At 46.4% G+C, this 13,482-nt stretch overlaps 1 protein-coding gene across 1 annotated transcript in view; it reads left to right on the forward strand.

Annotated features, from left to right (window-relative positions):
- The window catches only part of Mlkl (mixed lineage kinase domain like pseudokinase), a 28,340-nt gene extending 15,935 nt beyond the window's left edge, over positions 1 to 12,405 (forward strand). The window contains exons 6-11 of the mRNA XM_040736789.1: positions 890 to 1,025; positions 1,488 to 1,569; positions 7,165 to 7,316; positions 8,289 to 8,338; positions 8,615 to 8,755; positions 10,359 to 12,405. Coding sequence (XP_040592723.1) covers positions 890 to 1,025; positions 1,488 to 1,569; positions 7,165 to 7,316; positions 8,289 to 8,338; positions 8,615 to 8,755; positions 10,359 to 10,390 — 593 coding nt within the window. The 3' untranslated portion in view covers positions 10,391 to 12,405. The remainder of the gene's footprint in view (positions 1 to 889; positions 1,026 to 1,487; positions 1,570 to 7,164; positions 7,317 to 8,288; positions 8,339 to 8,614; positions 8,756 to 10,358) is intronic.
- The last annotated feature ends 1,077 nt before the right edge of the window (positions 12,406 to 13,482 follow it).

Here is a 13,482-nt window from a genome sequence, read left to right on the forward strand (position 1 = left end):
GATTGATTCTGTCTACTGAGTTTGAGACTTTCGCCACTGCTACTTATCTTACGAAAGACTTTTCCTGCCCTTTAATTCTCTGACAGAAAAAAAAAAAACCCTTGATGGTAACAATGAGGTTATTACCAATGTTCATTGTTTTCTGTGTTCCAAGATATAAGTTCCCATCTTCTTTGAACTAACGCAGTTATGCCTCCCACTGCCTATCCGTTGAGAACCCAGGGGTTGCTTGCTGAGATGCTAGCCTGAGTCAAGGGTATGGTTTCTTTCTTTCTTTTTTTTGGGGGGGAGGGTTGGTTGGTTTTTTTTTTAGATAAGTTCTAATTAAGTAGCACTGACTAGCCTAGGACTTGCTCTGTTGATCAGGCTGGCCTTGAACTCACCTGCCTCTGCCTCCTGAGTGCTGTGATCAATACAGCTCTTATTTTTTAATGTGACTTTAAGTGTTTCTTATCCTTCAGCTAAAACCAAGTGTTAATGTGGCTACATTTTCTCTCTGTTGTTGCCTAGAAAGGGGACAGCAACATCTCCCCTTCTGGAAATTACTCCACAGCCTAAACCCAACCTAATCTGTGGGGGCGGGGGGGGGGGGGGAATGGTTGAAGAGAGTTCAGGCTAGAAGTCGAGGTGCCAGGTCAGAGTCCAGAAATGGAAGAAATAACACATTCAAGGTGAATACGTCACCTCGGCCATCACCTAAGAGAATTAGTGTCACTAAACGTTCCTGCAGATTGAGGTTTTTTAAAATCGGGTTGGTCTTAGACTGGGAGAGAAATGGGCTCACTTGAGAGCAGAAAGGATCTCCAGAGGAAGAAGCCGAGAAGGGATTTGTGGCTGTGGGAGTCCTGAGTGGGGCTGGATCGTCATGGTGTCTGCTTCCTTTCCATAGTGAAGCCCCCCGAATTCTCCATTGTCATGGAGTACTGTGAACACGGGACCCTGAGGGAACTGCTGGATAAAGAAAAGGACCTCACGCTGAGTGTACGCATCCTCCTAGTCCTGGGAGCCGCCAAAGGCTTGTACAGGTACCAGAGTTGTTAAATGGGCACCGCACAGAACTGGAGGAGTCTAGCCAGGCAGTGGTGGTGTACACCTTTAATCCTAGCATTTCCCCGCACTCGGAAGGCAGAGGCAGGCAGGCGGATCTCTGTGAGTTCGAGGCCAGCCTGGTCTACAGCGTGAGTTCCAGGACAGCTAGGGCTATACGGGGAAATCTTGTCTCGAACAAAAGAGGAGAACTTGAGGGATCTGTCCGCACTACTGATGATCTCAGAGGTGATGAGAGAACCGGCCAGAAGCTCCGCATAGCTTCCCTTCTTTCCACTACTACACTGCTGACTCTGGTTCTGCGCAGGCGCATTATTCTAGGTTGTCCACAGGTAGCCAGCCACTCACAATGAAAGTCAGGGAACTAGCCAGCCTCATCATCCCATTAAACACCGTTTATGCCAAGATCATTAATGCACCCTACCTTTGGTTGTCATCAGGCTACACCACTCAGAATCACCTCAACTGCACAGGAACGTCAGCAGCTCCAGCTTCCTGGTGGCTGGCGGCTACCACGTAAAGGTGAGCACATCCTCTGGGGCTCCTTGGGTTGGTCAGAGCTTTGCAATGGTTTGCTGCTCTTGCAGAAAGGCTGTGCTTTCTTGCTTCTCTCCTAGGTTTCAGCATTTAGTGCATCTCTTCTGCTTGTACAGCTTTCTGGGTGCCCACCACAGGACAGACTCCCCCGTAACTCCCGCTCTGATGTGCCTACCTTCCTCCCACCCCCCAGAGAAGGAATAAGCTAGGAGCCATTTTCCTTAGATCTTACACGCCACTTCTACATCACTGAAATACCTACCAGGGGATCTGTTTATATTCAACTAGGCATTCAGGTTGTCACGGGCCACACTTGTCATTCGAGGTCACTTACAAGGATCTCACAGGGAGCACACCTCGATAGCAGCACCAACCCCTTCTCTCCAGTGGGAGTCCTCACACTCATCCAGGAGATACTGGCTTTGCTCCTACCAGTTGCTAAAGAAAGAGGTTTCCATTAAGTGGGTGTGGGGTCATCCAGATTTAGAAGTCTCAAGATTTACAAGAGTCAATGTGAGCCAGGCGTTGGTGGCGCACGCCTTTAATCCCAGCACTTGGGAGGCAGAGGCAGGCGGATCTCTGTGAGTTCGAGGCCAGCCTGGTCTACAAAGTGAGTTCCAGGACAGCCTCCAAAGCCACAGAGAAACCCTGTCTCAAAAAACAACAACAACAAAAAAGAGTCAATGTGTCTTGTAACTCTACAGACATACCTTCCAATGACCCTGCAAGGGATGAGCTATTTCCCATGTATAATGGTAGCTATAAAGTATAGCATGCCTATTAGGTATTTATGGTCCTCCAGTCCCCTACCCCAAAGCAATTTGTATATCAGCAATCATTTTTATAATTAGGTTACTAAAAAGCATGATTGATGGTCTACCTGTAACAAAGCTGAAGGTTAGCTGAAAATAAACTGTAGCTTGTTTCATTTGCTCAGAGGAAGAAAAGGGGTTTGTAAACTCATTGTCAAAAACCCTAAAATTGTAGAAGAATATTTTATTTGTCATCCATAGATACTTTTCTCTCTTTAAAAAAAAAAAGGCCCTGGAGAGATGGTTTGGTGATAAAGAACACTGGCTGCTCTTCCAGAGGACCTGAATTTAATTCCCAGTGACCACATGGCAGTTCATAAGCATCTGTAATAAGATCTGGTGCCATCTTCTGGCCTGCAGAGAAACATGCAGACAGAACACTGTATACATAATAAATAAATAATCCTTAAAAAAACCTATATACATAATAAATAAAAGTTTAAAATTTTAATGACAGAAATAAAAATGCAACTAAAACAAGCTTCTAGAAGAAGCTTGCCCATCTTTTTTTAATTGATTTTTATTTAAATTAAGAACAATCTTATTTTACATACTAATCCCAGTTTCCTCTCCCTCCTGTCCTCCCATTCTCCCCATTCCCCACCACACCCCCCATCTACTCCCCAGGGAGGGTGAGGCCTCCCATGGGGAATCATCAAAGTCTGTCACATTATTTGGGGCTATGCCCTCCCACATGTATCTAGACTGAGAGAGTATCCCTTGATAGGGATAAATACTGGTTCTACTGCCAGAGGCCTCATAGCCTGAACAGGCTCCCCAACTGACACCCACGTTCAGGGGGTCTGGTCTTATGTTGGTTCCCCAGCTGTCAGACTGGGGTCTGTGAGCTCCCAGTTGCTCAGATCAGCTATTTCTGAGGGTTTCCCCAGCATGGTCACTCCTCCCTCTACTGGATTCCAGGAGTTTGGCTCGGTGCTTAGCTGTAAATCTCTGCTTCTGCTTCCATCAGCTACTGGATGAAGGCTCTAGGATGGCAAATATGGTATCCATCAATCTCATTATAGGGGAAGGGTATTTAAGATAACCTCTCCATTTAGATTCTTATTTGGGGACATCCTTGTACATCTCTGAATATTTCCCTAGTGCCAGATTTCTCTTTAAACCTATAGTTGTGCCCTCTTTTAAGGTATCTCTTTTCTTGCTCTCCTCTATTCTTTCCCCGACTCAATCTTCCTGGTTCCTCACGTCTTCCTCCCCCCTCCTCTTTTCCCCTTCTCTTTCTTCTAACTCCCCCCCCCGTGCTCCCAATATGCTCAGGAGATCCTGTCCCTTTCCCCTTCTCTGGGGGACCATGTGTGTCTCTCTCAGGGTCCTCCTTGTTCCCCAGCTTCTCTGGAATTGTGGATTGTAGGCTGGTTATCCTTTGCTCTATGTCTAATATCCACTTATGAGTGAGTACATACCATATTTCTCTTTCTGTGTCTGGGTTACCTCATGATCTTGCCCATCCTATATCATTCTAGACTCCCATCTGGACTTGAGTTTCAGAGCTGGGTCCCTGAAAATATCCCTGTTGCTGACCATTTTGTCCAAGAGGATATCTAGAGAGTACCTTTGTGTGCACAAGGTGATTGCAATCATACACTTTCACAAAAGACTTAATCTGACCTCTTGGTGGTTTTCTTCTTGCCCATGGCTACTGTCACTTTGCCAGAGCTTGCTGTCAATTTCATCCACCAGAACATGGCTAAGGGGGGGGATGCTGAGGTGCCATTATCAACATTATTTTCTATGATAGCTTTATATCCAGATTTGCATCCAGCCAGAATGAGTACCACGCTGACAAGTTTTCTGAGTTTGCCCATTGTTTTAGATAGGGTTTCTATCGCTGTGAAGAGACGCCATCACCACAGCAATAAAGGAAAAGCATTTAATTTGGTGGCTTACAGTTCAGAGGTTCAGTCCACTATCATCATGGTGGGACATGGCAGTGTGCAGGCAGACATGGTGCTGGAGAGGTAGCTGAGAGCCTACACCTTGCAGGCAACAGGAAATGAACTTAGGAACTGGGTGTGGTTTGAGCATGTATGAGACCTCAAAGCCTGACTCCACAGTGACACACTTCCTCCAAGAAGACCACACCTACTCCAACAAGGCCACACCTCCTAATAGTGCCACTCCCTTTGAGGGGCATTTTCTTTCACACCAGCACATCATCTCAACAGCTGCCAACAGGGTCCCAGCAGACAGATGCACAGAAATGGTTCTTTCTGCCAGCCCCACGTGGACAGAGCCTTTCTGCCTTCCCCACCTACGTGTCTGCTGTTGTTTTGGTTTTTGAGACAGAGTCTCACTATGTAGCTAGCCCCAGCTATCCTGGAACCTGCTATGTAAACCAGGCTGGTCTTGAACTCACAGAGGTCCACCTGCCTCTGCCGCCTGAGTACTGTAATTAAAGGCGTGAGGAACCATGGCTTGTGCCATCTATATGTCTCAACTTTTTCATGACCTCACCCGTAGACTGGGTACCTGGGTGACTTTGTCAGCCTATTCTCCTTATGCATATTGATGACAAAGGTAACCCACATCATGTAAAATCCAAGGAACAGGCCCTGACTGGTGGGAAGACAGCCATGGGCCCACCTGGCACCTTGAGGTGCCGGGTGTGTGGTCCTTATTATGCTAAGGAAATATGTGGTGGAGGAATGGGTGGGATAGAGAAACAGAATGGTTCATGTGCTGTAGAAAAATGCAAAAAGGAAAAAAGGAAAATGCCAGAGGCCTGTGTGCCACCCGGGACCATGGTGAAGGCAGTGAGGAACGGCCTGGTGGGGGAGGTCTGCTTGCCACCCGGGGCCATGGTGATGTCCTGGCTGGGCTGCTATCAAGGGCCATGTCTGAGTCCCTGGTCCTACAGTAGTGAGGAGCCATGCTGATGTCCATGGTTCCTGTTGCTGTCCAGTGCCATGCTGATTCCAGTGGGCTAGGCTGCCTCCTGCTGCTGAGGATGGTGTTGGGGTCCATGGTCTTACTGCAGCTGGGGTCTGTGCTGATGTCTGGGTCCCGTATTGCCACCAAAGGTTACACAGAAGCCCAGGGTTGAACCTGAGGTTTTGGTGGTAACCAGAAGCCATTGCCACCTGAGCGGCTGTTCCTTCCACCGAGAGCCGGGATGTCCGGGCCCAAGCTGCTACTGAGGGCCATGTCTGGGTCTGTGGTCAGCTGCAGCTGGGGTTCGTGTTGATGTCTGCGGCCTGTGTCACCTTAGGAGGCCTTAGGAACCATGTGAGATGAAATCAGAAGGCCATGCTGAGCCAGCCCTGCCCTTAGCTGGTCCTGGGAAAGCTGGCCTTGCCTCTCGCTGGACACCACAGTTAGAGAGCTGCACTCAGGAGAGATAACCCCACACCTCACCACAGGTAAGGGTGAACCAACCCTGAGGGCATGCATGTAAGGAGCTGACTTCACCCCTGCCCCAGTGGCCCAGACCGACCAACTTGGCTACCACCCAGGCCCATGACCTGGGCTGACTCATCCTAGCATCTACCCCATCTAGAACATACTGGTACTCATGGAGGGATTGGTCCTGTGGATCTCCAAGACTTGGGGTGACCACAGTATACCCCAGAGGAGTTCTGGTGAGGATCCAGTGAGGGTGGATTACCAGAAACCAGAGGCCTTGAAGCAGACCAGTGTCTCACTGCAATGGACATTTGTCACTCAAGCTGAGGGACAAAGGGTGTACTATAAGGCACACCGCAGCCTCCATTGCCACCAGGACAAATAGAGAGGTGTTGGAAAGCAGGAAAGAAGAAGCAGCTGGGTGGTGCTGGCGGCAGCTCCCACCTTTAATCCCCGCTCTAAGGAGGTAGAGGCAGGTGGAGCTCTGTGAGTTTGAGGCCAGCCTGATCTATGGAGTTCCAGGACAGGCTCCAAAGCTAAACACAGAGAATTCCTGTCTCAAAAAACAAAACAAAACAAAAGGAGAAGCAAAGAGAGATTTTTCTGTTGTTTTTGGTTTGGTTTGGTTTTGGGTTTTTTGTGTTTATTTTTTTTCTTTTCTTTTTTCTTGCTTGCTTACTTTGCTTTGTTTCTTTTGTGGGGGCATGGCAGGGATGAGGGGAGGGTATGAGGGGACCAGGAGGTAAGTAGAATTGCGGTGCATGATGTGAAACTTCCAAAGAGTCATTAAAGAAGTTGAAAAAGAAAAGAAAGCTCGCACCTTCAGTCCCAGCACTTGGGAGTCAGAGGCAAGAGAGTCTCTGGGTTCGAGGCCAGCCTGGTCTACAAAGCCAGGACTGTTACACAGAGAAACCCTGTAGAAGAAGAAGAAGAAGGAGAAGGAGAAGGAGAAAAAGACCACCCCCCCAAAGTCCAAGGAACAACGTGACCACGATGCAAGGACAGACAGAACATAAGTTTCCTTGTGTCACTTTTGCATCTGCTCCTGGGGAAAATCAAGCCATGTTGTACTTTCACCATGAAAGCCCAAATCTAATACAGTACTACTAGCAGTAGTAATAAGTAAGTTTAGTCAGTAAACTTACCAAACCATACAGAGGCCTTATAGCCATTGTTTCAAATGATCTTCCCTACTACCATCCCCATTCTGTTGAGAAGAGCTGTCTGTTTCTCTTGATTGACACAATATGACAAATTGGACCTGCAATGTCATGTGTAGTCTTAGTCTAAAGGCACCACTGGAAATAAATCCCTAAGAGAAAAGGCCACCCCAATTCCACCTTCTACCCCTCCACCCCGGAGTTTGCTGTTTCAACATCTACCTCTGACTCTTATTTCTGTCTAGCTTGCAGGATTTGAATTAAGTGAAACACAGGCTTCCATCAGTCGGGAGACAAAAACCACAAAAGCAGGGAGAATCCGTTCAGCAGCATATGTCTCCCCTCAGAGACTGAAAAATGTGTATTGTGTATATGACAGAGAAGCTGAAATATATAGGTATGTGCATGTTCTTGTACGGATTCTGACTCAGGCAGAAAGGACAGGACAGTCCCCGGTGAACTCCTCCTCTGAGGACCATCTTAATTCTGTCGAACAGGGGATGGAGTGAAGGTCCTAGCTTTGACCTAGCACGGGGTGTGGTGGGGTATTGCCTGGAATCTGGTAATTTTCTGAAATGACTGAAGGGGTATGGGAAAAGAAATGCATTACATGCTTACTTTCTTGGTTTTATCTTTAATTTTTTAAAGATTTATTTTTTAAAGATTTATTTATTTCTTAGCCGGGCGGTGGTGGCGCACGCCTTTAATCCCAGCACTCGGGAGGCAGAGGCAGGCGGATCTCTGTGAGTTCGAGGCTGGGCTGGACTGATAGCCTCCAAAACAATACAGAGAAACCCTGTCTCGAAAAACCAAAAAAAAAAAAAAAAGATTTATTTATTTCTTATTTTATGTGTATAAGTGTTATGTCTGTATGTATATGTGCCGTGTGCATATGCAGTGCCCACAGAGGCTAGGAAAGGGCATCTGATCCCCTGGAACTGGAATTACAGATGCCTGTGGATTGCCATAAGGGTGCTAGGATCCGAACCCAGGTCAGCAAGCGCTCTTAACCGTTGCCATCTGTGCAGCCCACTCTTTCCTTTTTTATTTTTTAATCTGGGTGTGTGTGTGTGTGTGTGTGTGTGTGTGTATGTGTGTGTGTGTGTGTGTGTGTCTGTGTGTCTGTGTCTGTCTGTGTGTCTGTCTGTGTGTCTGTGTCTGTCTGTCTGTCTGTGTCTGTCCGTGATGTGTGTGGAAGGGTGGCTTGCACATGCTATGGCACATATATGGAGTCCAGAGAACCACTTTTTGGGTCATTTCTCTCCTTCCACCTCTATGTGGTCTCTGGAGATCAAATTCAGCAAGCATGGCACAGAGAGTTCTTTGTGCACTGTGTCAGCCACCTGACAAGCCCTTGGTTTTCTTTTAGCTTCGGAATTGTGCTCTGGGAAATTGTCACTGGGAAGATCCCATTTGAAGGTAAAGAATATGAAGGCTGTCTCTGCTGGGGCTGTGGTTGGGTCCTCTTCTGAGAAATCAGAAATCCCCCATTAGTGCTGTCCTCGCCGCTCACTCCTCTGATGCAGGCATTGCCTGAACTGGTTAGTGGAGTCACTAGAAGCTCTTTTGTTTCCTTTTCTTTATTTTATTTTTCTTCAAGCTTGAAGTCCCTCGTTCTAACCCTAACTATCAATATCCAGAGAGAAGTGCGCGAATGGAATCTCTAAGCCTCCCATCCTATCTTTTCCATGGCAGGCTGCGATTCTAAGAAGATCTTCGAGCTGGTAGCTGAGGGTGGGAAGCAAGAGCCAGTGGGTGAAGATTGCCCCAAGCTGTTGCAGGAGATCATTGATGAGTGTCGGGCCTATGAGCCCACCCAACGGCCCTCTGTGGATGGTAGGTTTCTTTCTGGCATAAAGAATGCAAGCTGCACGTTTAGTTCACAAATGTGAAGGCTTTTTTTTTTTTAATGCTTCAAAAAAAGTAGTTCACACCCACAGGTAATTGTGCCCTTCAAGGGACATTTAATAATGTCTGAAAACACTTTTGGTTGTTGCAATTCAGGGGAAGGGGACGCAGGGTGTGCACTCTTGGCATCTGATGGAAAGAGGTTGGAGTGTCATTCGATTCATAGGACAGGGCTAGAGGTGTAGTTTAGTAGTACTGTGCTCACCTAGGACACGGGAGCCCTAAGTTCACAGCCCCCAGCACCACAAGCACAAAAGCTTAGCATGTAGCTCTCCAGTGTTCATGGTATTCCTGCCACCATAGCTAAGAGTGATGCAGCCCAGATGTCAGCAATGAAGGCTTCAGAGACTGGAAGCAGGTTTTCTCCAGTCTGTTCTCTCCTTCATCCCTCCCTCTCTTTCTTTGCCCATTCATTTCTGCTTTTCTCCCTCCCTTCCTTCCTTTCTTCTTTTTTCAGCATCCTTGGGATTATTTCTTAGAATTTTTTTTTTAGACAGGATCTCACTATGCAGCTCTGGCTGTCCTGGAACTCACAATGTAGACCAAGCTGGCCTTGAACTCACAGAGATCCACCTGCCTCTGTCTTCCAAATGTTAGAATTAAAGGTGTGGTGGCTTACTTACTTGTGTGTGTGTGTGTGTGTGTGTGTGTGTGTGTGTGTGATATGTCCTGAAGTGGGCATCAGTTGTCCCCTCTCCACCAACTGTTGAGGGTTAAGCTGGTCCAAGGCTTTCCCTGAGACCCTGGTGTATGGAGAAGGAAAATAGTTCCTTCCGTAAAACCAGGAATATGCTTGATAGAGTGAGTAATGGCCTGTGACCTGGGCCTTGGGAAAGCTGAGGTTTCAGATTCTAAGAACTCAACTCTTCCTGCTGTACAGAGCTATGGTTATCAGTCCCAAGCTGCTGTGTGTTTGGTCTGTAATGGTCTTGAGATATCCCTTGATTAACTTCCTGTTGACTTTGTCCCATTTTATGATAGTTTCTGCTAACTCTGTCCTGTGTCTCCCCTGGAAATAACATATAAGATGTTGTACTACCTAATAAGCTTACTTAATATAAGACATAGCTTAGGCAAGACCTCCCATCCCCAAACTTTCATATCTCCTGTATCTTCTGTTCTCTTTATCATCTGATCTCCTGGTCCTCGCTCTCAGAACCCTGTCACTGAAGAATGACCTGCTGGTCCAGGTCATCCACTTTTTCTTTTTGAGGCAGGGTCTGTTCTTGAACCTGGGGCCTTTATTTTCTCAGCCTGGAAGCCATCAAGCCCCAGTAGTCCTTTTGGCTCTGACCTCCTCAGAGTTGGGGTTGAAAGTGTGCCTGGATTATAGGCAAGCACTGCCATGTCTCATCTGGGATTTGGGTTTTCAGAGATGACATTTTAGGGGCACGTGTGCAGATGGTACCAGCTAGACCCGGCAAACGCAGTTTCTGTGTGAATGTATTGTCTACTGTAGACACGTGTTTGTGTTTCTAGCTTGGCTGTCAGGAACCTGGTCTTGTCTCACTTTCTGTTCATCCATTCATAGGAATCTTAGAGAGGCTGTCTGCAATTAACTGAGTTGTGTGTTCACACCTAACCGGAAGACTCCCTGGACAAGAAGCTGGAAGCGGAACAAACTGGACATGTGTCTTTCATATATGTTAATATCAAGTTTTGCTCGGTGCTAAATTCTTTTTTTTAATGGGGTCTCACATGTAGCCCCGGCTAGCTTAGAACTTGATATATAGAACAGACTAGGCATGGACTCAAAGAAATCTTCCAGTTTTGTCTTCTGAATGCTGGGAATACAGGCACGGGCCACCACACCTGGCAAAGTTCTTTTTTTTTTCTGGCAAAGTTCTTATTTGTTGCAAATAGAAAACAATTCCATGGGGCTGGAGAGATGGCTCAATGGTTAGAAGCACTGGCTGCTGTCCCAGCGTCCACATGGTAGTTCATAACTGTCTGTAACTCCTGTTCCAGAGAATCTGACACCTTATATAGATATGAAGGCAGGCAAAACGCCAATGCACATAAGATAAAAATAAATAAATTATTACAAAAAAGATTAGAAAGAAAACTGTTATGCCAAGTTGGTGAGACCCCCCAAAAAAGGACCACCAAGGAGCCGACTCACTGAAGCAAACCCATAAGGTTTGATGTTAAGTTACAAGCCTCAGCAGGGACTCCATCCAGCAAACTGACACAGCAGCTGCAGGAAAAGGGGTTCCTGGTCTCAATTTCAAGGGGTTTATAAAGGAAAAAACCGCAAGCAGTGTGGTACATGCCTTTACTGTTCAGGATTGGGTAAGAGTAGGTGACCTTTGAATTCATTGATATGGGGGCTAGGGGAATTTCAAAACTGTTACTAACAGATGTTATTTACCAAAATTAGTCATTGCCTGACTAATGCGGAAATATTAAGATATACAAAATAGGGATGTCTTATGATATTTTATTGAGAGAGAAATAACTTACGTGAAAAACCAAGAAAGCCAAGAATCAAAGGTGTGCACACTGCTCTCCAGGCCCAAAACCGGAACCCAAAGTGAGCAAGTCTCCTCCCCATAGCTCTTTTTATCCCTGTATGTTCTACATATCTGTGAACACACCCAAATGGGCGTGGTCAGTGCCACGGATACGTAGACCTCTCCCTACACCTGACCACCCGGATGGGGTCACTTTGTCCAGGGTGGGCACAGTTTGGGTGCTCCTTGGAACTGTTTATGGTTGCTTGGCTGGAGCTGAATCAGCCTTGTGCCACACAGGGAATTTCTCAAGGTGGCTTTTTCTGAGGATGGAGTTAACTCTGTCCTCTCCAGTTTACCTTGCTCTTACAAAAACAATTCCAGCCCAAAGCAGTGGTGCATGCCTTTAATACCAGCACTTAGGAAGCAGAGGCAGGTGGATTTCTGTTTGAGGGGTCTACATAGCAAGTTCCAGGGCTACACAGAGAGACTTGTCTCAAAAAACAAACAAAAAATTCCAGCTACAAATTCAGACTATTTGCAAAAGTTGGCAAATGGTAGCCGGGCGGTGGTGGCACACGCCTTTAATCCCAGAACTCGGGAGGCAGAGGCAGGCGGATCTCTGTGAGTTCGAGGCCAGCCTGGTCTACAGAGCGAGGTCCAGGACAGCCTCCAAAGCAATACAGAGAAACCCTGTCTCGAAAAAACCAAAAAAAAAAAAAAAAGTTGCTAAATGGTTTTATGTCCAGACCTCTTTTCATGATTTGATGGCTCCTATCAGGAAATGACACTTGAATCTGAGCTGGCTAATGGCTTGTTTATGTCAACAGAATGTGGAAGAAGTACCTGTGGACCCCTTCCTAGTCTAGACTTCACGAGGCTTTAAAACAGTCTCTCTCTCTTGAAAGAGTACCCAACCATGAGCAAGGGTGGTAGGCATACTGGAAGCTGAGGAACTACAGAGTCGATGCCAGTGGTCCCGTCTCAGTTCTGCCAAGCCAGCCACGCTGGCAATTGATCCAGCTGCATGTGTAAGCACAGTGAAGACCAAAGAACTACCCAGCTGAGCCCACCTCATTGCCAGTTTACAAAAACAGGAGCTAAATAAATACATTCCTGTATTAAGTCACTAAGTTTGGGGGTGTTTGTTACATAATCATAGTAAGAGTAAATGCTGCACAGCCCTTTCCTTTGCCCACTGAACTAAGTACAAAACTTGCCATTTGGATGCCCATGACCTGGCCTCTGACCATGTCTGACATTACATGGGATCATCCTTGTATTATAATTCCAGGTAAGAAATTTTTCAGATGCCATCCATCTCTACAGTGCAGAACTGAGCAGACATCTGACCTGAAGGTTAAGGTAGCAAACAAGACAGGATATACTGTGACCACAGAGTTGCCAAACCTTATCATCATGCTCAAATCTCCCATCTAACATTTGAAGACACAAGGGTCAATGCTTGCATTAAAGCTGCCTTCAGGTCCCTGAGAAGTAACCTCAGCATCCATTATCATAACGAAAAAGGTCAGAGGTGTTATCTACAGCAGAACTACTGGGAAACTAATAAAATGTTGCTCTATGACCTTCAAAATTAGTCATTTTTACAGTAAACTATAAACAATCAAAAGTTACATTTGCGTTTTCCCTCAGTTCGGCTGCCTCTAGATACTTTCATTCCCCCATAACTTACACTAAATAATACAACCCTAGAGCACATTTGGGTCTTTTTCTGTTAGTAAGCAATGTAGTAGAATTTATAAGCATAGGTTGTTGTCTTAGTTACAATTATACTGCTGTGCAGAGACACCATGATCAAGTTAACTCTTATAAAAGCATTTAATTGAGGGCTTGCTTATACTTTCAGAGTTTAGCCCATTATCATCATGGCAGGGAGCATGGTGGCAGGCAGGTGCTGGAGCAGCAGCTAAGAGCTACATTCTGATCTGTAGGCAGAGAGAGAGACAGACAGAGAGAGAGACAGAGAGAGACAGAGACAGAGAGACAGAGACAGAGAGACAGAGAGAGAAAGTTGTGGGCTTGGCATAGGCTCTTCAAACCTCAAAGCCCACCACAAATGACACACTTCTTCCAACAAGGCCACACCTTCTAATCCTTTCAAATAGTGTCACTCCCGGGAGACTAAGCATTCAAATGCATGGATGTGTGTGTGTGTGGGCCATTCTTATTCAAACCCCC

Source organism: Mesocricetus auratus, unplaced genomic scaffold (assembly GCF_017639785.1).
Source record: "Mesocricetus auratus isolate SY011 unplaced genomic scaffold, BCM_Maur_2.0 Super-Scaffold_6723, whole genome shotgun sequence".
NCBI lineage: Eukaryota > Metazoa > Chordata > Mammalia > Rodentia > Cricetidae > Mesocricetus > Mesocricetus auratus.